Source organism: Cuculus canorus, chromosome Z (genome assembly GCF_017976375.1).
Source record: "Cuculus canorus isolate bCucCan1 chromosome Z, bCucCan1.pri, whole genome shotgun sequence".
Lineage (NCBI taxonomy): Eukaryota > Metazoa > Chordata > Aves > Cuculiformes > Cuculidae > Cuculus > Cuculus canorus.
The window spans coordinates 34,642,745-34,668,010 of NC_071441.1; the positions used below are offsets into that span (position 1 = coordinate 34,642,745).

A 25,266-nucleotide genomic window follows, 5' to 3' on the forward strand; every position below is an offset into this window, starting at 1 on the left:
ATAATATGCTATCTTCAACCCACGCAGAGTCTTCAGAATTGTTTGTTTCTCTTACTTGTGGTATGATTTTTTCAGACCCTTCGTATTCTGTTTGATGGTTTATCATAAAGGACAACCTAGTTCATAGGTTGTATGTTTCGATACTGGATGATCTCAAAATAGAATATTTTATTTTTTTTATCTTTGGAAGGCCTGCAATACAGTTCAGATGTACCTAGCCTGTACAAGATGGTTTCAGGTTGATAGCCTTATCTCTGGAGACTGAGAAATAAATTGAGACCAGCTCATGATTTGTCTTCTAAGTTTGCCAGGACCAGCACTTCTTTGCTGGCATAGTATGACATTTCATGCTGTATTGCTCTAGCTTGGTAATATTGGCCAGCTGGAAGTCTCCACCTCTGGAGCAGAGTTGTAGACCTCATCTCATCACTGTGCACAGCTGGAAATAATACTGCTTATCGGAGGCTGCCCTCCCTCTGTTTTATGTCTGTCTCTCTGAGGGGGATGTGATGCAGCACAAAGCTTTGCAGTTTCACTTTGTTAAAAGAGATTGCAACCTTTTAAATTCTTCTGCTTAAAACACAAAAACATTTCTGATAGGGAGTAACTGTTGTAACTGTGGTAACAGCTGAGCACAGGTGAATGACCTGGAAATTCTTAGAAGTCTCTTCTTCTGGCCTCAGACTGCTTTAAGCACAGGTTTGAAGTGCCTCCACTGAAACCTCCAAGTTATGCTACTTATCTTGAATTCTGTTTTCTTGCGGCTTGGGCCTGGCTTATTTGAGAGGTCAGCACTGCTAGCCTTATTTTACACCTGGAAGATGTCAGACAGGTTACTTGGAGGCGGGTGGCTTCAGAGCCTCTGACCTTAAATGAGGAAAGAATAGAAAAGTTGTTTGGGGCAGAAAGGATGATATGGTGGATAGAGAAAAATGGATTGAATTCAAATAAAATGGAGGAAAAAACTTTAGCAGGATTGATGAATAGATGCTAACTGGGCATTATACCAGAATGATAGAATTTTAGAGGTGATGTCACATCGGGGTTTTCAAAGAGACAGTTGCATAGACTGTAATTATAAATCTTTACCTCATTATGTGTATTTGCATAAAACTTGCCTTTTGAGGTGTTATATAAGTTTTGTGAAGTAAACAGATGCCATCAGGAACTAAATTATCTAAAGAAGGCTCACTTGACTGTGTTCAACTAGGAACAAAAATATGTCAGGGGAGTGTATTGTTTCTAAAAGGAAATTGCTCTTGTGACTAATCAAGTTCCCTTAAACGAAGGGGTCTTCTAAGCCAAACCCTAGTCAGGTAGATTTCTTGAAAGACTTGAGAAAAATTAATGTAGGACTTCATGTTGTTTATTGTTCATGTTGAACAAATATTACTTTAAATACAGCTTGCTGTACTCCAGTTACTTAATAGCTAGCTCTAGGATGATAGTTAAATAGTAGATTAATGTTAAATTGGGGCAATAAATCCAAATAAATCTGTGAGGTAATGCAAATGCGTACACGTAAACGTGTGTGTGCATGTATGTAACATGCTGGGTTGCTTGTGTTTGTGGTAGCAGCTTGGCATTGCTGAACGTGTAAAGAGAAGAAGAAATGCCAACACGTTAATAGGTGTGCTGATATACAGAATAGGAGGCAGAGGAGCCGACGGGCCTTTTTATTCTCCATGGAAAGATATCAAATGCATATTTTGGGTTTTTTTAGCATCAGAATTAAGCTTTGAAAATTAAATGTCTCATCAACGCGACCTTCCAATACCTGAAGAGGGCCAAAAGGAAAACTGAGGAGGGACTGTTTACAAAGGCTTGTAGTGGTAGGACGAGGGGCAATGTGCATAAACCGGAGAGGGGCAGACTTAGACTAGACATAAAGAAGAATTTCTTCACTATGAGAGTGGTGAGACACTGGCACAGGTTGCCCAGGGAAGCTGTGGCTGCCCCATCCCTGGAGGTGTTCAAGGCCAGGTTGGATGGGGACTTGGGCAGCCTGACCTAGCGGGATGTGTCCCTGCCCATAGCCGGGGAGGCTTGGAACTAGATGATCTGTAAGGTCCTTTCCAACGCAAACTATTCTATGATTCTGTGGTGTGTAATGCAAAGAAAGGAAGATTTGGAGAAGGAAAGAAAATAACAGCGATGTATGTACTCCAGAAAATAAAGAAACAGGACTTATACATGAGAGAGAAGAACCAGGGCTACATAATTATTGCTTTCAAAAACAATTTTAAAACCTCTTAAAGATTTCTAAGCCCTTTATATTACATGGATATTATCTTTTCCATGAGCTAACTATGAAGATAGTGCAAATCTGTAAAAACTATGCAAGGCTGCTACCAGTAGTGAGTATGAGGGCGAAAGTGATTGAAGTGACCATAGTGAAAGCAACGTGGATTAAACTGACTCCTGGAAAACTACAAAGAATGCAATCAAGGACTCTGTATGGCCCTACCCATAAAGAGCTAAAACATACGCACATATCTCAGGTCAATGAGATTCAGCTGCTCTTTTAAATTCAGGAATTAAATGCTAACATTTCCATTATAAAATCAGAGTAATGTTTTTGCACACAAAACATAATCATGAGGAAATTTACGCATTTTAATATGTACACACTTAGATTAAAATCTGGCGAGAAACTGACTGATGTGTGAAGGTAGGTGTGAGTTAGCTGATGTAGCGGTTAAAGAACTGAAGGTTACAGGGTTTTGTGCAGGCTGCAGCCATTGGTGTTTTTCTGCATAGCAAAGGCATACAAGCTCTTTCCTGCTCTTTTTCTGATGTGTGTAAGCATGTTTTGGATGGTGGGTTGGATTTTATTAGTTTGTATAGTAATTTTTTTGTGTGTGTAGGGAATAATCTGATCAATTACAGCAAAAACCAGCTGCGAGAGTATTTTTCTGAGTTTTCCTAGGATCCTGCGAACTGTTCTGAGGTCCTCTGAGGAAAGGCACTACCAAATAATAAAAAATACAAAACCCCTTGCATGTTTAGTAGTAAGTTTTTATGGGGCTTGTGTATAGGCATCATGATTTTTTTGAAGACAGCATTTATTTGATGTTGATAGTAAACGGCTTTTTGTTATATAAAGAGATTATAATACAAAAGGAGTTTCTGAAGTGCATTATACTCATGTGAAATACCTGCTATGTAACATCTACTGTAATATCTTACAAATATGAGGGTATCTTGCTCATCCTTTGAAGACAGTAAAATTAGTCTCCTTGTATGCTGCTGGTAGCATGCTTCATGTCACCAAAATGACATTCTGCAATATTTTTATCTCTTGCTCACTCTTTCTGAACTTGACGTCAGGTAAACACTATTTTCTTTTACCAAAAAAATTTTACTGTTTTATTTTACGTAAGTAGAGCTTACGTCAGTCCAATCTATCTTTACTTTATATAATTGGAAAAGTCATCAAATACTTTACATAATAACTTCTGTAATTTAGTGTTCCAGGATTAGTCCGCTCACATTACTACACAATGTAAAGGAAAGAAATATGATAAAAAGAATTTTATTTGGCTTTCTATTTTTATCTGAAAATACAGACAAAACTTTTCCTCTGAAATACAGCTCAAAAACCTGTTTTAACATGTGGTTGGTTGTTAGTCAGTAAAATGTACATGAAGTGATCAACCCCTGCAAGGAATCACTTTTGAAAATAAGTAAAACTTCCAGTTGACAGATCTACTAGCTCATTCTGGATTCAGAGAGTCAAGCTCAGTCTTTTTCCCACACTGGTGCAGTAAGTTATATGTAGGTATTCCCTTTGCTTCAGCTCACTGGAATTTTGTAAATAATTTGATCATGCCCAAGAAGGAATAGAATTCAACTTAGGCTTTTAGCAGTCTTGGCTCTGGACACTTTGCAGGGGCTGAACGTCACTGACTATTTCTTATGACCAAACATAGCAGACATTTAATTTGCAATGCAAAAGACAAGAAATGCTGCAGGATGCAGTAGATGTGGTATGATATATGCTGTTTCTGTCCCGCAGATAAATAGCCACACCTATGTTTTAGATGGTGTTTTATACAAGTTTATTTGTTTTAGTTTCTTAAACAAAAATTAACTGTGTCTGTACAATCTCAGAATACAGAAGAGTGGTCTGAAAATGAAGCCTGTAGGGAAACAATTGGGAAGTGCAGAAAGGTTTGGGTTTCTCAGTTTTTTCTTAGTGATTTCAAAGAGAGCATGTTGAGTGTCTTGATAACACATATATCTTTCTGCATTCTGACTCTTAGCTTTGCAGTTGAAAAACAACCCCTCTCTGTGCTGTTCTTAATGGAGAAATTTGTGTTTGCCCTTGAGTTTTAGAGACTATTAGGTTCATAAGGCTTACTTAAAATATATTTTCATTTTGTTTCAGAAATTATGTTTAAAATTATCTAAAAATATTAAAGAGAAAATTAGTGTTACTTCTGAAACAAACTTTAGGCTTTGTGTAAAAGCAGTTGGAGCATAAATCAAGTATACATTGTTTTACTGAACATTCCTCTTGCTGTCCTTGCCTCTGTGTGTGGTGATTCCCGCAGGCAGTGAAGAAAGGTATGTGGAGCAAACACCAAAGGGACAGCAGGGTCATCACAGCCTTCTGAATCTCAAAAATATTTCTGATGTGCTATTTCCAGATACCTGACTTGAAAGATTATGTTGGCTGCATCTTGGTTTTGGTATATGCTTACTACACTTGTGGATGAAGTGATAACTGATGTGTTATCAATTCAATGGTTGACAACTCAAATTCTGCTTCTTAAAAGTGAGACTTTTTGTGTTGATGCATCTCTTCTTGTCCTAAATTATATTGATATAGTATGCAGCTCACCTTAGTGTACAACTTGGAAATTGTTGAGAAGTACTTAAGTGGCAACGTATGTTTAGGACAGCAGTTGTAGGTAGCTCTTCCAATGCCTGTGTCCATTGATCTTCATAGAACTTTAAGGAAATTCAGTCAAATGGCCAAGTGAGGTTGAGGCATAGAAACCAGGCAGGAAATCTGGGAACAAAATGAACTTGTTGAAAATTTTGTGCTTTGACCGTGGAAGTGTGTTCCTGGGTCGTGTAGCCTGTGACATAGGGAGCTCTTAAAATAATCTGATACAATCAGAATTTGACAGTTACTGTGGCAATGAACCAGGTGTTCAGAAACAACTTATTTTACTGACATAGCTGCCAGACTCCACTGGACACCTGTGTGTTGGTAAAAGGTACCTCACACTCAGACTGTAAAACAAACATAGCATGGTACTGGTAGTGTTTTAGCTTAGTTGTTGGGTTTTTCCTTTAATTTAGGAACAATATATATTCTCCTACCAACAATTACTCTTCAGTTCTGTGTTCATCGCTCTGGTTGTTGGCAAGATGGAGTTGTGTACCTGTCTTTTTAGGTATCATGTTTCCATTTGCTATAGACTAAAAGGAAAAAATATTTGCTACCAATAATATACGCTTACTGTTATGCACCCAGGTTTAGAAATACCAAGCTTGCAGCTCTTTGGAAAACCTGGTTTTGTTCTGTATGTTTATTGCTTTTTCTTGTCTTCATTCTGACTTTTTTTTTTTTTAACTGCCAGTGACTGTAAATCTGTAGCAAAGAGCTGATGTTGGCTGCATCTTGTTTTTGATAGATGCTTACTACACTTGTGGAACTGGGAAGCAGTTGTCTGAAAGCTGACAGTAATGTAGGAAACCGGAGGAGTTTGAGAGATCTCTGTGATGCTCAGTGTTGCAATGCTGAAGCTTCCCTTATGTTGCTGACTGTTAAAGAACCACGCTTTCCTATTCCTATCTTAAGAAGCTCTTAAATATGAGCTTATTCTTGTAAGACCAGTAGGACTGACACAGTGAGAAAGCCTCTGCATATCCTGGATTTCTATAGCAGATCCAGCTTCAGAATTGCCAATACTAGACTGAAGGAACGGTGTCAAAAAGTATGCGAGTAGGAAACACGCTAATAGAAATTCTGCTCTCCCATTAATAAATTTATCGTAGATAACTTGATGTAGAAGACCTGCAAGACAAGGAGAGCTTGCCACAGAAATGGATTTGTAAGTAGAAAGGTTTTTCTGAACATAATGAGCAGCCAGCACTACCTCTAAAAATGATCATATGCTGTGATCCTACTCATAAGTCTGGCAGTAAATTCCGAACGAAGAGTGTACCTGAGGCTTCTTCCTCAACAAAATTTATGTGTCTTAGTGCAACTAGTGAAAGAGTAAGGAGCTATTTGGTACTGCTTCTGAATACTTTTCAACAAGGCTGTATTTAGAAGAAGAGAATTTTACAAATAAATTAGGAATATGGAGCATTCTCTAACTTGAGGAAATTTAAATTGTTGATCGTTGTTTACACTCAGTACTTTGGAATTTTAGCATGCCTCAGCTAGCCTATGCAAAAGTGCTTGTACATGCTTGAAACTAGTGTTTTTCATTGAAAGGAAGTTTGACAAGGTGGCAGGGATTCATCTGTTTTACTAGAAAAAGTAAAATACTCCTTTGAAGGACTTCCTTTTTACGTTCCTTGTTGAACTGAAATAAGTAGGAATACAGTGCTTGACTAGAAGCTTTTCCTCATAATAGCCTTTTTCTTCATTGTCTGTCTTTTGAGCCTGCACATTTGCTTTGACCCCATGCTTCTGTTGGGACTTGTAATACTATTCTGAGTATGTCAAAAGCTGAGCAGAAAGTTATTTTGAGTCTCTGCACAGCTGCTGATTTGAACTGCTGATTTGAACTTAAGAGCTGCTGGTAGAGTACTCTTCCAGAGATGCTTCTAGCAATGCTATGTGTGGGCTGGGTGTCTAAGCATCCCTAAAATATGTACTGGGCCACCTGTTTGCTAAATTGTCTTGGATACTTGTGGTATTGTCTCTTTTTTATTTTATGCCATCCACTGGGGGGATCATCTTTCAAATGACAGTCTATTTTTTGTAGTATGGAAAGAATATGGGAGGCTATTCCTGCTTTTCTTGTGCAGGTTGTAACTCCTTTTTGCTTTGATGTTTCAAGAGCAAGCCAAGACAGACTACATTTTAAGGTATTTTGGGATGCGTTTGTTCCAGTGACTCTACCTAAAATTAACTGGATTAGCAGATTTACAACACTGATAGTCAGATTTGGGAGCTTTGCAGAAGTCCTTACAAGAGCAAGAAGTGGGAAAGCCACTGAAGCAAATTCATGATTATATGTAACCAAGGTCGTGTGAGAACACTGATATGCTGATAGCTGACTAGTCAGGATGCCTTTGGACAGGCAAGGACAATCCAGACATAATGATGAAATAATAATGACAAAGAATTTAGCAAGGAAATGCCAATGAGAAGATTGCCGGAAAGGTCAACAGTCGCCTGAAGCTGACACATACAAAGCTATAATGGGATGACTTCCCTTAAAAAAGGATTTGCACAGAAAAATAGAAAATATCTTCATTCAGAGCAAGTTCAAAAAAATTTTCATGGAAAGGGTCATTGGGCACTGGCAGAGGCTGCCCAGGGAGGTGGTTGAGTCACCTTCCCTGGAGGTGTTTAAAGGACAGATGGATGAGGTGCTCAGGGGCATGATTTAGGGATTGATAGGAATGGTTGGACTCGATCCAGTAGGTCCTTTCCAACCTAGTGATTCTATGGTTCTATGAAGAAGCTGCTACTGTTTGGGCAAACTAATGTCAAGCTTCGAAGATGATATTCACAGAGGTACTTAAAAGCTGATGAATTCACTGTCTCTGTTTGTTGACTCTTGAGGATATTATTAGTAAATATTGGAGGTTTTTTGCCTGTGGCACAAGTACCAGAGCTTCCAGCCATGAATCCTACTACTAAAAAAATCAGTGCTGTAAGTCCTGAAGACCCGTTTTCTCCCAAGGGGATTAATGTGAGTTGCATGTAGATGTTTTCTGAAAATACAATGTATGCCCTGACTTATTGTCATAGTTAACAGTCAATCACAATGTGCAATACTAAACTGCTGCTTGTGAACACCTGTGACATAGTTAGAGCTAATAGCTTAGAGTTAATATCTTCAGAGTAGTAGATGTTTTAACTAGCTGACCCAGAGAAAGTGTTAGACTTATTAAGTGATGGGTTTTGTATGGCGAGTGTGACTGAGGATTTTGTATGTGGCAGTAGCTATTACCTAGTATCTGTTCAGAGATAGTGTTTGAGTTTATTTTTTGTTCTTATAGTTTTCTGTAATGGAGTTTGGTATGTGTCTGTCATTCTGCTTTAGTATACAGCAGCATGCATAGGAGTATGAAAGTCTTATACATAATCTATTTTATGCAACATGTGTGCTTCCATATAGATGCAAATACGCATCTATATAGATGCCTGCATACATAGAACATAACAAGCCAGTTTATATTAGCCAGCTAGCTCTGGAAGATCTTACTACTGGATTTGCAAGCATGAAATAAAATTTCTTAACAGAAGAATTTCAGTAGTGCACTTAAGGTCACGTGAAGCTTTTCTTCATGGTGAAGCTAAGGGGTTGAGGGGAGGGAGGTGTGTGTGACAATATTTATTTGGCTGAGCAGTAGGGACTACACATTGTAATCCTGACACACATCCTCTTCTCTAGTTCTCTACTACAGCTCCTGTCATGCAGGATGACCTTTCAAGTATTTCCAGTGTTCTTGTTGGAAAAGGTGCAAGTGAAAGAGATCTCAACATGATGCAGCTCACAGTGTGTTCTTATGAGGGCTTTAGGATTTGCATTCTTTAAGAAGCTGTTAGAAGTTTCCAGAAGGTTTATATTGTAGTGTATCTTTACATCATTTGTTTAATCTGTGGCTTTTAACATTATGATTTATCACTGGGGAGAATATACTGCATCCATGTTACAGCAAAGTCAGTTCCAGCCCACTCTACATTATTCCTCTTCATCACCAGCTTAAGTTAGAGACTTGGAAAATAATCTAGGTGACAAGAGACCTCCGGATGCCATGTAGTGTGATGCACCTACTCAAAGCAGAAGCCATTAGACTGAACCTACACAGGGCCATGTTCAGTTATGTTCTGGGGATCTCCAAGGATGGACATCTTTGGGTTCTTTGTCCAGTGTTTGACCACCTACATAACAATTACTACTTTATTTTTATTTAATCAGTATTTGCCCATGTTGCAACTGGATGTGGCTTCTTATGCTGTCCTTGTTCACCTCCAAGTCTGTCTGTCTTCTGTATCCTCCTGTTAGGTAGTAGAAGACCATTAAAAACACAAGCAGATGTCTCTTCTTTTCTTAAAGAGTGAACCAACCCAGTCTTCCAGTCTCTCCTTCTATACCATGTGCAGCAGTGGGTTTGTCGTTTACCTGTGTCTCAGCTCTGGATTCACTCCAAAAGATGCAGAAATAAACCTTTTTTCAAGCTATACTGGCTGGTTGTAAGCACTCAGTGCAAGGAACAACTAATGTGTTGGAAGTTATGCAATGTGTTTATGTACACGTACATATTAAATGCTAAGTTTTGATTTTTGCTGAGATACCACAAGCCAGTATCACAGACTTGTTCCTTTCATCACACCCTGCTGAAATTATCGTTGATGAATTATCTGTTACTCTACAATCAGACTGCATAGGATGTCTAAAGATGTTAAAGAAGAATGGTTGCTGCAATAAAAAACCAGTATTATTATCTTACATGACTTTTTTATTTTTTTGTCATTATGTTAAAGAGGCAATAATCACCAAAAGTAATGAAAATAAATGTTTTGGGAAGAGAAGTTAGTTTGTGATATCAGTGTGACTGCCAAGTTACAGATTGTAAATGGAGTCTTGAAATTGTTCTAATGTGTATTTTGAAAACAACAGTACTTACTAGCCATACCAAGGAATGGATTCTGATGCAATAGGTGACTTAAAGTTGGTTTAAGTGGTTGCAGTGGAACAAGTTCCCTTTAATACATGAGCTAAACCATTTTGTAAAAGATCTATTGTCTTTCAGAGTCATTTGACCTCATGTGGCAAATTTTCCTGTTTATTTAGAAAAGACAGGCTAGAATTGCCAGTTTTTTCATGTGATGACTTACACCACCATAATATAATGGAATATTGTGCAAACAGATTAAAAGGCCTGTACTTCAAAAGATTGAAGAAGATGCTGAATTTGCTAAAAGCAAAGGAACTGTTTGAGATAACAATATGCACTTATAAAATAAATTAATTCAATATGAAGTTGTACTTAAAATCAGGCTGGAAGATTTGATAAAGTCAGTTTCTCTGCTCTTTTAAATTCTTCTAATTTCCTGGTACTTCTGTCTTTTTCTAAATACAGACAGGACTGCTAGTTCCTTTGCTCAGGAGTTCAGAAAGCAATCAGATTTGCTTTTTTTTTTTAATTTTTTTTTTGCCACTTGAGTTAGTCAGTAAATGCCAAGTGAATTTGCCTAAAGGCTAAATCCAGCATACGTTTGGTAATCAATGTATTAGATGCTAATTATAACAACTTACGTTATTTAGAAACTTAACTCTTTTCAATCCTTTGTCTCAGTTTCCTAGCTAACTCTTCTTTAGCTAGAGAGGTCAAGTGGCATCTTGGATTTTTGAAAAACTTGATGAAAACTGAGTGTGCTGGAGGCCTGCTTCTTATCTCTGTGGCTTAAGAGCTGTCATGAAAATATGCGCTGGTTACCTCCTGCTTCTGTTCTGTTGAAGCTGTAGTTTGTAAGATGTGTAAGCAGTCTAGACTCTTTAAGCAATCTGCTAGAAACTGTCCATGGAAGGGACTGGGAAAAACGTTTTAGTTATGGTAACAGCTTTGGTGTTTCACAGTTGATGAAAATCATAGCGCTGGTCAGAACATTATTATGCTAGGCTTAAATACCATGCTACTGCTTTATATACATACAATACTATGCTACTGCTTTAGAATGAATCTGTCACTGAAATGTGATGATTTGGAGGGCATACATGTTTTTTTATTTATCTTACATGTTGTCTTTAGTTGTGCTTCTCTGATTCTTTATGGTTAAAAAATTAAATTTAATGTTAAAATTTTAAACATATACTACCACATGACTGGAATTTTAACATTATTGTAGATGATGTCTCTCTACTTGCATATAGTACTTGTGGATTGTATAAATGTTGGAATTGGCAGTAGGAGCTGACAGGTTAAAAAAGCTGGAAGAAAAATGGAGAGTGATACAATATTCAGTGAAGTGTTCAGGTGTGCAGCCATTTGTTCTTCAAGAAGACCATGCTGGCTCTTACACATCCAGCCATTGGTTTCACAGAATTAATTTGCTGCATAATGATCCAATTGTTACACATCAGAATATACTAGCATTTCAGCTTTATCCATGCGCATACTTTTTGTTATCTTTAACATGAAGCTCGAGGTTCCTAGTTAGGGAGGAAAGTGTGGAGAAATGTGTGTTAAACACACAAAGTACAAAAAAAAATATAAGGGGGACACTTGCCTCTGCAGCCCCTTTGTGTAGGGTTTAGTGAAAGACACTCTCTAAGACGTTTCTAGGTAATTTAGGTAGTTCCATATTAGGAACCCAGACATGTCACTCAGACCATAGCTTGTCTTGAGAGACAGAAAGCCATCCTGAGAATATCAGATCTTTTTGGGAGCAGGACTGGATGTATATGGGAGGACAGAATGCCACGTCTATGGAGTGATCTGGTACTTCCTATTCTGAGGGAATACCCAGCTCTTCATGCGTGTTAGTTTGTGGAGGATCAGCTGTGTGGCACAGCACAGGACTCATCTACTGCTGGTGCTCTTTGTAGAGCAGATATAAAAAGTAGGCGAGATCAAAGAAGAAGAATAAAATGCAGGGTGTTTTCTCTTTCAGTTCCTTCTCTAACTGTCTAAACCCCCATCTCAAAATGGTTGACTATCTTGTCTTTGATTAAATCGTTTCATTAGATTTCTATCTTAGTTTTATCTTTGGCCTTCGTGGCATTTGAAGTTTCAGCTGAACTCTTGAATACAAAGTTAGGAAACAGCTCTATTTCAATCAAGAGTTATATAATTGAAAAGTTGAATAGATCCTTTTGTCCTCAGAGAAAATTTATGAAACACCTATCTTGATTGGTATTGAAGATCCCAGAGAGTAAATTACCATATTAAAAGAGCTTACTTTTCCATTGGGTTAGCCTGTATTTGACATGACAATGAATAGTAATAGATGTCTTCAAAAAAGGGTTGCTATTCGAGAGTAATTTGTGAAACAAGGTCAAACACAAGAGCTGTGAGCCTCCATATGAACTGATAGTTCCAACTTAAAAAAAAAAAAATCTACTTACCTATCACTGTCTTGATAGTGCATCCATATAGTGTTAGATGTACAAGCAGACTAGCTCTTAATTATGAAAACAAATGTACTAGTCAGGTACCATGGAGAACTAGGAGCATATTCTTTATTTGCATTTGTCCTGTCTCCTTTGAACAGAGCAAAATTTTTGAAAGTAATAAGTGTAAGTAATTCTCTGACAACAAAAACTCTGCAAAGCATCTCTCTTTATAGTGTCCAGATGGATCATTCACTTCTCTATTTGTTAGGGAGAGTTTCCAAGTAGGGACTTAGCAAGTATATTTTTGAAGTCTTGAACAAGGCTTCAGAGAGGAGTTACGTGTTCTACAGTTATCTTCTTGCCAAGAGATAAGCCTGCTTTATGATGATGGTAATTCAAGGAAACAGAAAAATCGCTTTTTGTCTTAGCTAGGTTACTGAACCTGCAAGGCAGCAGTAAGCATTGCTGGCTCGATGAAGGCAGTCATGGTGGGTGAATGGGGCCCACTGTAGCTTGAAGTTCTGTGATAGCCCACTCTTATGTGGTCTTATGTGGAATATTATGAATACTTAGATTTACACAATCTGCACACCTTTTAAGAGATTGAGGTTTTTTCATCATCTGTAATTAGAGAATAGACTGATATAAAACTGTATAATTAATCTTGAGACAGTGATGCTTTTAATTTCATCAGGTGAAGTACCAAAGCATAGTGTTCTGTTTCAGTTTTCCCTGATTATGAAGTTAAAGTGCAGAAGATATTTCTCATTTTGTTAAGAAAAGGAGATTAAGAAGCACAGGGATTATGTGCTTATATTTCACTTTGACTTGGATTTAGGATAGGTATCCAGCAGCTATCTCAAAAGACTTGGAGGAGTTTTAGCAGACTGTGCTTTTCTGCCAGCTAAACAAAAGAGATTTCTTTGCTTTTGATCCCCAGCATATGCAGATTGGTACTTGACTTTGTGATAGCTTTGTATGATCTTTTGTTTGACCTCACTTGTGATTTCTACCTTTAGTATCTTCCAGAAAAATAATTACCAGCCTGCTAGTATCTAAGTGACATCACTAAAATATTTTCTGATGTGTCTGACGCCTTGTTGTTACTCTATTTTTGTTTTTCTTTTTTTGAGAGGACCTGTTGTGAAGGACAGAGAGGAATGCATAGCTGTGCAAAGGAGAAAACTTTCTGAAACTTTTCTTTTGATATACATTTATGTACAGGCAGAGAACACATCTGATTCAGAACTGTTGCCATCACTGTCAAGTGGCTTGAGCTACAAAAGCCACAACAGAGCCCCTGGACAGAATTTGGAGATAGTCGAAAAAGATAGTTCTTCCCTGCAGGCCAAAAATAGAGGGAAATAAAAAGGAACTTCTACAAGACTCTGGACCCATCAGTGGGAGCTCTTTATTGAAGAAACAATTCCAAGTTTTGAATTTTTTGCAAGAATTAGTTTCTTGAACTATGAAAATGGTGTTTCAGTTAAGTACTTGTGGCTTTGCTGAAGGACAGATTGAATATATGGTATAATTAGTTTAATCTTTTTGAATAGAAGTTTGAAACTGTCTATCAAAAGTTTCAAGAAACTTGCAGGGTTGAAATAATCTCTGTGTGGGTGCAAAGCATCATTTGCAGATTAAGAATGGAAGAGACATCAGTTCTTTACTTCATCACTATGGCAACTGAAATTTGATCCAGTTTCAATGCATCTTGTTCAAAGCAAAGGTTCTCAGATGGGTCCTCAGGCTGCTTCCATTCCTCTCAAACATTTAACACAGAAACCTGCATCACTTCTACTTCTCTTTAAATATTATTTATTCTTTTTGTGGCTTAGAAGTTACCTGGTGTGTACTTGACAATCCAAATTCTACAGACTTTTGTCAAGGGAACAAGCTGATTAAAGCCACTAAATGTTGGTATTTCATATTCCACTGTACTAGTCTTTTCCTCTCAACTCACATCTGTTGTGCACTTCACCTCTGTTATACTCCTTGCCACCCCTTCTCTTAATAAAGGGGGAAGTGCCTTGGGACAAGGTGGGGGGACAAGTCAAATACTGTAATTTAGAATTTAAACTTTTTTTAGCCCGTTGATACTGAATGAGCTAGTAACTTGACCCAATTAACAAGAAAGATAACAGACAAGTTAGCTAATAATAATGTGAGATTTCTTCTGCTCTGCCCCTGCAAAGAAAACATCTGCAAGAAACAGATACAGGACACAGGATCTCATTCCAGGTACTCTGCAGAGCTGGGACATACATGTGATCTGTCAGAAACATCTTTTAAACAAACTTTTAAATGATACAAATATTCACATGCATGTATGTTGAAATCCTTTGCACTAATATAAAAAAAAGTCAGTTGTTTTATAGATCACCTTTATGGTCAAATCTCATTACTACAGTGGTTAGTGATGCATATATATTCTGCGGCTAATTACTTATAGTATGTTATCAAACAAAGTTTGAGGCATAGGTGAAGGCTAGCAGGAATTCTGTCAGCTCAGGCACGTGATATGCACTAGGAACAAGCATGGAAAGGCATAAGTGTTATGCAGAGGGAAGTGAGCATAATTGTACAAATGATTTCTTCTTAAGTAAGAGGTGAATGTCCTGATTCTCATCTTTCAATTTAAATATACTAAATTTACTGAAGAATCAGTGTGTGTTAATTCGTGTATTCTTACAGGTACATGACCTCAGAGAATACAACTTCACAATAAAATCCTGGCAGAGCTAATGTTTATGGCATCCTCTATCAAAGCTCTGTAATCTTCCTGGGGGTTCCCCCCTACTCCTGTCTCCTGTGTTACATTCCTTGAAAAGAGGTGACCTTTTACAGTACTCCCCATGTCCTTTCAGCCTTGTTTTAACTGGTCCTTTAGGTTCTGGCTTTGACTAGGTTATGGAAAAGGCACGTTCTAGTAGAAGCAGCTGTATAGTAGAGCAGAACAGTTGGTGTTGGGGAGCCATGATGTACATTAGGTGTCTTTTGTGGGCTGCTTCAGACTGGCTCAGCTGATCCATTGTCCTCAATGTCTGCATTGCTAGTCTTCCAGTTCAGGTACACCTAAAAAGAGTCTAGTTTGGACACTGCAAGATTACTCTGAAATTAAAATTGAAGCATGGTAAATGGAGACTGGCAAAGTTGCTTCAAAAGCATGCTTATGATCCAGGCTAGAACACTAATGTAAATACAGACTGAATGCTCCTGCAGCAAAATAACAATGCTTTATATGCTTTCAGAGTAAACTACTTTGTGTTCTTAATGCTGCAGAGCATTTAAATATTGTTCCATTGCTTCAAGGAGATCACATCAGTGGTTACATGCCAGGGTATAACTGGCTGATGGCCTCTGATAAGGTTTTTTTTTAAGATAAGAAACAGGGTTTGAAGGCCATTTAGTTTAACTAGTGGTTCCTGGTTGACTGGCTGATGATTAGTGGAGAATGATTTACAGTAGTTGACAAGATCCATCGCTCTTAATTCTGTTACTAGCATGCCAGTGATCTTAGCAACAAGTGCAGGAGGAAAATATATTGAGTTGCCTAAAGAAAGGGTTTGGTTGCTCACAAAACAAATAAACAAAAACTTCCAAAAGCTTTGAGATTGTATGTTTTCTCTGCATCAGAACCGTGCATTTCAAAACTACTAAACCCAAGAAATTATGGATGTATTGTTCAGACATATAAATTAATCTATCTCTGCCTGTTAATTTTTTAAAAGGAGGAGAGAGGCAACTACTGCAGACCTGAAACAATTTTAAGTTTTCTAATTGAAGTGATGCATTTCATACAGCTCTCTAAAGCTGCTTTTCGTGTCAGAATTACACTATTGTATTGTGTAATATGGCAACATGAATTTAAAATATTTATCACACCTCGCAGAGATGCTCCTTGCCCTAAACATATCAGATGAGCAGTTCTCATGGAGCGGAAGCATAAACCTGGTGTGGAGTCTCTCCCTGCAAGTTAGTCACGTGTACTTTACTAGTTGATATCATGTAGAACTTAGGAAACCCTTTGGTGTATGTGTAAGTGAGCTTGACTTCCAAACTGAAATATTAATGCATTGATGGGACACGGAAATAGAGTCTGTTGTTGTCATTTATGGCTCTATGAACTCAATTAATAGTTTTCTATAATTGAAGACTTCTCTGTGTAAGCCCTCAAACTACCTGAAGGTGTACTTATAGCTATGATTGTTTTATTTGGTTGATCTCCTCAAATTTGTTGGGAGTAGAGAATTCACTAGGTAGTTTTGGCATAGATTCAGTCATTTTGTTTAGCTAGTTCAGTAAGAATGTTGTATGTGTGTCTCCTTATCCCAACGATGAACGTGATGTAGTAAGGTACTGAAACCTATGGAAACCTGTGTTTAGTAAGAGGGAAGAGGTACAGGAGAGGATTAAATGTGTTATGTACTTGCTAGATAAAACTCATGATGTATTCTTATAGCTGTGGGCTCTGATTCATAAAGATATAATCTGTAGCTATGTTTCAAAAGTAACTAGCCCACTTATGAGGCATGTACCCATGTATCTCTGTTCTGTGTGGTCTTACGATCTCCTTGCAGATTAGAAACAGACATCCCTTTAAAACTGAGTAAGAGTGAACTTTAAGATGATAGGAAGCTTTTAATTGAGCTTAAGTAGTTTCTTAGCTATTACACTGCATTTTTTATGACACATCTTAAATTTATATATTCATACCATGCTTCATGGCTATTGTTTTTTTTTCCAAGTAGAGGATATGAGTATACACTGAGTGCACAGTGCATGTTTTGCTCTGTGTAAGCTCCCTGGTTCTGGCCTAAGAAACGAGGATAGGGTTTTCTTGTTTTATTCTTTCAAATGCTGTGCTTAGCTTGAGGCAGGCAGCTGCTTTAATTAGAGAAAGTACTTACTGACCCTGTTTTTTCATTTGTGTCTTATTACATTAATAAAAATTGAAGCTGTGACTCTGAGAAACGAGAGGCAGAAGTTAAGCAGTTCTTGCATTCTGTCTCATGACGCAGGAATCAGAGTCCCTAGGCTGACACATACTGTCTTACTTAGTGTCTTACTATCACACTGCACACTTCACCACACTTTCTATAGATGTGCCTTGTATAGGTGATCGGAGTATACAGGCCTCAGTAAAGTTAGTCTGTGACTAACCCTAATCAAACTCAAGGCATTGTTCTGAACACCACCAGGAAGTATATTACAAACAGTGACTTAAGTTCCCATGGCATGCAAATCAGAAATTCTGTTAGTGGTTTCATAGACTATCTTGATGCTCTTTGATGCTTATTGTGAATGACTAAGCCTCAAATTTGATTTGTCATGTTATGATTTAAATAGAGTCAGAATTTACTGTATGGAACGTTTCAATTATCAATTAATAAACCATGGAATGTAATAAGGTTGTTTACAATGGTTTTATTGGCCTAAATTTTAGGAGTATTACCATTGGTGGTCTAATGATCTGCTATAGATCCTCCAAGTAAAAACAAAGGATGCCACTGTCTTGGTTAGCCTGAGAATTTTGATTCTTCTTCTTGACTCTATAAATATATATTTCAGTGTATTAAGTATCCTGTGATCTGTTAACATTTACATTTATGACATGCATTGGTTTTGCCTTTTCAATAGCTCTCAGTTAGATAGTTTCTTTACCTTCCTTTCAGAAAAGACGACGACGAATTGACCGAAGCATGATTGGGGAACCAACTAACTTTGTTCACACAGCTCATGTAGGATCAGGAGACCTATTCAGTGGAATGAATTCGGTAAGCATGAGCGAATGAAGAATATTTCATCCTAGTCAGAATACGGGAACACTGTGTATATGTATACACATATGTACGTGCATATATATATGTGTATATACAGTGGTTGAAGCAATGAGTCTTTCAACTATAAGAAAGAATCTCTATAAAAGTGAAGAACAACTGCTAGCATCTTAATTCCAAGTCCTAAACACTTGTGTTCAAGATTATGGGATATAATTTTTAAAATTTTTATATTTGTTAACATAGTAGTTGCTGTATAAGCTGTACAGGCTTTATGATGAATATGTTGGGTTTTTTTAAAAAATTGTTCTGATTGCATGTATGAACTAAAATAGTATGTTTTTCAAATATACCTCTAGAGTACCTTGGAAGTAACTTGTAAAAGTGTCTTAAAATTTACTAGATTTCTTGCCTTAAAGGCTTTAAGCTATTTTAAATATAGTTCATGTAAAACTCTACTTTACCTTGGTTTGTGATGCACACACTTATTTTGGGGTGGCCTTGTTGAGGCTTTTCTATACTCTGTAGCCCTATTTGCAGGGTGAGTTATTTCCAGAGCAAGCAATGATGTCTCAGGCAAGGTTTGTGGTTTTCTGTAGGTGATGGGAGCAATAAGTATTTTTATCTCTCTGGGAGTGAAAAGCAGAGGCTAAGAGAGATACTGAAAATCAGCTTATGAGGATAGATTTCTTTTGTACAGCTTTGTATTTATGTGATGTGGCTGTATGTTTTTAGGGCCAATAGTATGAAATCTAGAAAAACGTTGTATGTAAATAGTGATGAAAAGTAGTTCTTGACCTTTATAATCCTCTTGAAAGGGATAACAGTGTTTGGAGGTGACAATGTACTCCATGACAAAGGAGGAGTTATGTTAGAGGTATCAAAATAGAGAGAACTGTAAAGGAAAGACATGGTTTAATTGTAGGCAAGTGAGGTCATTTATAGTTTCAACCAATTTGTAGCTTATTGAGGTCAGACAAAAACTTCCATAACTCAGTAATTATTTGGGAAGGGCAAGATAAAAGTCTGACGTAACAAACAATATACTACATTTTCCCAGAAAGAACATAATTAAATTGAATTGATTTGTACTAAAACATCTGTAAGCGAGTTAAATGCACAAACACAGCTTCAATTTGATAAAATTCCTTTAAAGCTAATTACTTATTTTATGCAACATGTTAAATTAATATTTAAAGCCATTATAAATTGAAATAATAAAGTGAGGAGTTTTCTTTTTTTAAAAGCATGACCTTTTGCTTTCTAAATATTATTTTTCCTTCCTGTGAGAACCTTCCTCATTCTCACAGCTGAGCTGCCTCATGTGAGGTTTGTGGTGACTGCATGAAGCTTTGTTCTTTCACCTCAGGCTTTCCTCTTGCTTGCCTTCACCTATGCCTTGCATAGTACACAGTTCATCTCCAGGTAGAAGGTAAACGTTGTTGTCTCTCTATAGACATAGACCTTTTCATTTTGAATGCTCATAACCGGCTATCTCTTTTTCTCACTGTTTTTCATTTACATAATATGCTGTGTCAGTGGCCAGAGCCAGAAAAGATCTGTATGCAAAAAATAATCCTCCCCACCGCCCCCGCATTCAGAAACAGAAATCTCTAGTTTGTCACACTGCTTATTTTCCTTTCTGTTCTGTGGTGACTTGCATCTGGTCACCTTCATTCTTCACAGTCTAAATCCCAAGATTACAGTGTTAAAACACCACATGGTTTTGTGCTACTTGATTTTCTTTATAAGTGTGGACGTTATACTCCTTTGTGATCCTCCTTATGCACTTGCTGTTCTGAATACACTAGGAGGGCGTCCTGAGATTTCATTAGCTTTTCTCATATAGATTTGGTTCTTCACCCACAATCTTGCTCTGTGCGGTTTTTCTTTGTTAGCATTGTTTTTTGTTAGATGTTCTTATGATTTTGAGTACAGTAATTTACTGACTCCTGAAACATTTTGCTTTTCTGTTTGTCTTCTCTGTAGAGTGCCTTGCTCCTTTGTCAAAGTTATACCTAAGTAGTAGGAGCTGTCTGTGCACTTTGTTTCTATTCGTATCACTTTCTTTTTTATTTTACCTTCATATGCCATAGTGAAACCTCTTACGTTCTTCTTCTGCTTCATATGCCTCAGTTTAGTCTTTATTTCATGTATTCTGTCCTTTTCGTAGCTTTCCGTTGTTTTCTTTCTGAAGAACCATCTGTGCTATTCCCTAATTCTAAAAGGGAGGGAAAGAAAAGAAGGAAATTAATGAGGTAGATAAGCATCACAGCAGATTCTATGATCTTTAATTGGTACAATTGTCTTTCCCCTCCAAAATCTTTAAGTCCTTTTCCAATCTAAATTAGGCATAAGAGGGATGAACCTTGCTGTTATGTATGATTAAAGGAAGGCAATGATGTCTTTGATAAAGAAAAAAATAACTGCATTTCATGGTGCTTGTTCTTGTAGCTCAAACTACCTCAAAAGGAGCGTGCTTCAGAAAGAATTCTACATTTTAACTTACAATTGTTAGACCTGCTTTTTACTCTGTGCTTTTAACAGTTTTTAACAGTCTCATATATTAGTTTTCATGTACGAAAAAGACACTGAACTGTTAATGTAGTGAAGTTTAATTTGCTGTATTCTCTTCGCTTTTGGTGTAACAGCCTATACATTTTACACAATGCTTCCTTTACTCACTAACATAAACATCTATGTGTGTGACTGAACAATCAGAGAGATTATTTTAACCTTTAGAAGAAATAGTCATAAAAATTTACACTTTAGCCTTGTAATTTGTGTTCTCCAACATTTTAAAGTCCTATAGGCAAATTGTCGGGTTGGAAGGTGACATGGCCTGGAAATGTTTTCTAGCTCTTTTGACTACTGTCAGGGTTCATTCAGATGAAATTAATGCCATCCTAAAGTAATTCTTATGAATATATTTACATGTAGATTAATTATTTTTTGAGGGAAAAAAAGATCAAATTCAAACACCTTTTGTTCCAGTGTGCCACAGAAGATGCTTGGTGAAGAAGATGATCAGCTTGGTGAAAAGTGAAAAGTCTTAAACACAACCACGAGTGTGGTTGCACTTCTCCACACTTCCTTATTGAGTTTGTAGTCTCTGATGTCAGACTCACTATAGAGTTTTAACACTTTTCCCTAAAGAAAAATGTGAATATAATGTTGCTTTGCTGCAGCTGTATCACTTATTTGAGCAAAGTGCCCAGGTAGAAGATGGGTTTGCATTGTGCTACTTAAAAGCATAAAATCGGATCATTTGCACAGCACTGCAATATGCCTTACTCTTGAAGGCAAAGATCCTAGAACAGGCTCTTTTTTTTACATTAGCTTGAGAAACAGTGTGTAAGAAAGAGTTGTGCTGATTCATTTTGTGTGTGCACACGTGTTTTGCTTTGCTGTAGTAAAGAGTATACTTTGTCTTTTTTGTAGATGGGGAAAATATCATGCAAGCCATTTGAAAATACTTCTCCAGTGCTGTTTTAATACAGCTTTCTAGTGATGTTTTGACATCTCTGTGAAGGAATATACAATAATAATTGCAAGTGGTGTGCTGCAAGCATAAGCTTTGCTGCAAACTTGTTTTCAGAAGCTGTAGCCTGAATGATTGTGTTATTTTGTGCTCGTTGTATACTTATTATGTATGCTCTGGGGTACAGAGAGAAAAAGGCTGAACTTTTAAGGCTGAATTTGGCTTCCTGCAGGCACTTGGAGATGACTAGTTTGATTCATGCAAGACAAGCAGGAAAGAACTATTGATGCCCATCCTATTTGCTGATGAAGGCAATGAAAGCCATAGAGGGATGTGCATGTCTTTGTTGGGAAGGAAGACCCTTTATGTATTTATTTGCATCAGGCTAAAAATATCTTCAAATAATCTATTTCCAGGGAATTTGATAGATTGAGTGTGGTCAAAACAATACATATCCTGCCATTTAAAGGAATAGTAGCAATTAAGGAAAGCAGTGTGTGCTATTACATGAACAGATAAATAATGTCTTATATAATTGAGGTTTTGGTTTAGAAAAGCCTTTGTTAATTATCTGAAGTTAGCCATACCGTGCAGATACTATCCAGATATTTTGTAAGTTGTTACATTTTTACAGTGATTGTGTCAACTTCTTTGGTTTATCATATTTGGCAAAGAACATTTTCCATACAACAAGATAAATTATAGCTTGTCAGACAGAGTGGAGTTGGATACCGGTAAGACATTTGATTAATTTTTTTTGAGTATCTAGTGGTTCAGGAAAAGCCTGAATCAGCTAGTTTTCATTGGGAGAGAGGAAAAACGTCTGCCTCAGCACCAGTTCTTCTCCCTCTCCTGCTGAGATGCCTGCAGAAGTGAAAATTCCAGCAAGCCTATGCTGTGTGTGTCCTCATACAAAAGTAATGTAGCTTTAACAGTAAAAGAGCCCTTGAAAATCAAACCTAAACAAGAAATAAAATTGGGATGCAAGAAGATTCCATAGCTCATTAAGTGCCTTTCTTGTTTTCTCTGTCCCGCTTCCACTTATATCCCCAGGTCAGCTCCATTCAGAATCAAATGCAGTCCAAGGGAGGCTATGGAGGTGGCATGTCTGCAAATGTTCAGATGCAGCTTGTAGATACAAAGGCAGGATAGCCCTGGGGAAAACTTTCCAGTAAGTATTGCACTCTGCTTTTTTGGCACTGTTAGAGTAGTAGGAAGAACAATCATACTGCTTCCTATAAATAGTTGTGTCTTTATGGTGCCCAGTTTTAAAATGAGTTTCTGAGTAAGAAATCCAATGTTCAGTATACGTAAGCATGTTAATTTTTTACAGACTTAGCAAGAGATTGTCTTGACTGCATCAGTCTATCTGTAAATCTATTTTATACCTAAGATGATGCTGTGGGCAGGTCTTTGCAAATGAACTTAGTTGTTTAACAAATTTCAAAAGAATTTTGTGATATAATTAGGCTACCATTTTTACCACAGTTCAGTCCATTTAAGCCTGATTTTTATGGTGTTAAATCAATGAATGCAGTGTTTCAGTAGCAGAATGGTCACTCAGAATAATCAAAACTCAGTTTAATGTGTGTTTTCTGTCTTCCAGATTTATGTGAGTTCCTGTATCTTCTTTCCTGTGTCCCCTCTTTTGCCTTGGTGACTGCTTTCTGTGCTCGTGACCGGAGAAGTGATGGCTCATTGCTCTTTATGATTACTCCAGTGAAAGTTGCTGTTCTGCTCTGATGATGCCATATCAGATTGGTCCGACCGTGCCTTTCAGTGGCATGTACTCATTGGCCTTTATAAGTATCATGAACGTATGGCTGTTTAGGATTGTTTTTAGCTTTTTGTTTGTTTTAAGGCAAATTAAAGCACCAGTCTTAGCTTCCCTCATCCCTCACAAATACTAATGTGCAACATTCTGTTGTTTTTTAATCTTTGAATAATTTCTCCATTCGAATAATTTAGAAATGAGTGAGTTTCCATTCATGTCTTCAATCATCTGTTGTTCATACCCATTTTTGAAAGCATGAATGACTATTTCATACAAAATCAGCAGAGTAGATGACTGCATGCTATGTGAGGTTGCTTTGTATGGTGGCCAGCTTGGTGCTAGCTAAAAAAAAAATTGCTTACTGCAGACTGGTGAAAAATTTGCTGTAGCACCAAGTCATGCCTGTTTTTGAACAAGGACTTGTAACTCAGCTGCTCCAGAGTTATGTCTTTATTTTATCTTGGAAATAACACAGAGAGAGCTTGCATTCATGAGGCATTTGTTGTAAATGTTCAGTATATTTATTTTGAAAGAGCTGACCCTGAGACTGTAGACCAGTGTAGTACCTTATCTGAGTGTTGTGAAAATGCTTTAGTCTATTTAAAAAAAAAGCATCATGTTTGGCTGCTTCTTTTTCCTTCTACAGTTTTTCTTAATTTTAGGCTGTATGGTCATTTCCAGTAGCAGCATGTCAGACTGCCTGCAATATTAGCTGAAAAGTTTAGTAAACCTCTCAAAGTAGTTGGCAGTTTCTGTGTATGAAATATTATGGGGCCATGAAAGTTGCTAAAATCAACATGCTAATCTGGCAGAACAGATGCCAATGAAAACAACATACAGGGTGACTTTTTACTAAGACAGTAAACTGCCTTTTGCTCAGGTTCCAAAGCATGTTTCTTTCACACGTTGTTAAATTGTATTTTAAAATTGCACTGTTTTCAGATCATCTCTGTAAATTGCCCCTTTTTTCCTCCTTGTTGGTAGTTTGAGAGAAGTAAGTGATTTTAGCCCTGGTTGAGTTAAATTTTTACATGAAAAAAACCAATCCAAACAAGTAAGGCATAACCGAGCCTAGTCAGGTCCATTTTTATGTATAGATTGCTGTCATAAATGATTCTTTATTCTTTTTGCAACCTTTCCCTGGTTTCACATTCCAACAGCTGTCAGGTTGATTTAAACATGTATGAACCTCCCTGCTTCTCTCTCGATTTTCAAACACAAAAAGTACAGAGCCGGGGAGGTAGTTTGCCTTCCCCAAGTTGTACTGCCGTGGTAGGTGTCGATTTTCTGGTTGAATAGTTCAAATTAAGTTGGATAGTCTTAACTGATGAAGGTACCAATTTGTGATGACAGAAGATCAAGATGTTCATTTACCTGGGTGCATAAACACATGGCAATGCAATGATATTTTTTTTAGGGGTCAGCATTTCCAATGCCACTTTATCAAAGCATCTTAAATATATTATGATTACAAAATTAGTTTAACTTGGACATTGCTAACAGAGGCTTAAATTTGCTTGCCAAACCTATCTTGCACTTGTCAAAAAAAAAATTGACGTATTTTTATAACAGACATTCTTTTTTTGTACATTGTGTTCATTCTTGAATAAAGTCAGTTTGGTGTTGGCTTGTAGATATTAAAAGGAAAGTATTGACTTTGATTCAATAAATGTTTTCTTTCAGTTGGTGGCCTACCCTTTTTCTTTTTTTGTACGTTACAGTTGCGTTATAAAAACACTTGCAGCCTGTGGACAAATTTGTGGTGAAAATCCTCTGAAGAGAGAGTGTCAATAAGAACTTTGCAGACTTGAGTTTTTTTTCATGCCACTTGACCCCTTACTTGGCAGGTGTATTAAAACATCATTTTATAGGCAGTTTTGTTGCATTGATTTAGCATGTGTACCAGGGGCTTCAGCAAGAATCTTCGAGGGAACGTTTCTTGAAAATGCATTAGAAACCTTTATATACAGG

General features: G+C 37.2%; 1 protein-coding gene across 1 annotated transcript in view; it reads left to right on the plus strand.

Moving 5' to 3' along the window:
- Positions 1–24,980, plus strand: part of CDC42SE2 (CDC42 small effector 2) — a 33,645-nt gene extending 8,665 nt beyond the window's left edge. The window contains exons 2-4 of the mRNA XM_009566353.2: positions 17,936–18,037; positions 22,575–22,692; positions 23,128–24,980. Coding sequence (XP_009564648.1) covers positions 17,936–18,037; positions 22,575–22,673 — 201 coding nt within the window. The 3' untranslated portion in view covers positions 22,674–22,692; positions 23,128–24,980. The remainder of the gene's footprint in view (positions 1–17,935; positions 18,038–22,574; positions 22,693–23,127) is intronic.
- Positions 24,981–25,266: the final 286 nt, after the last annotated feature.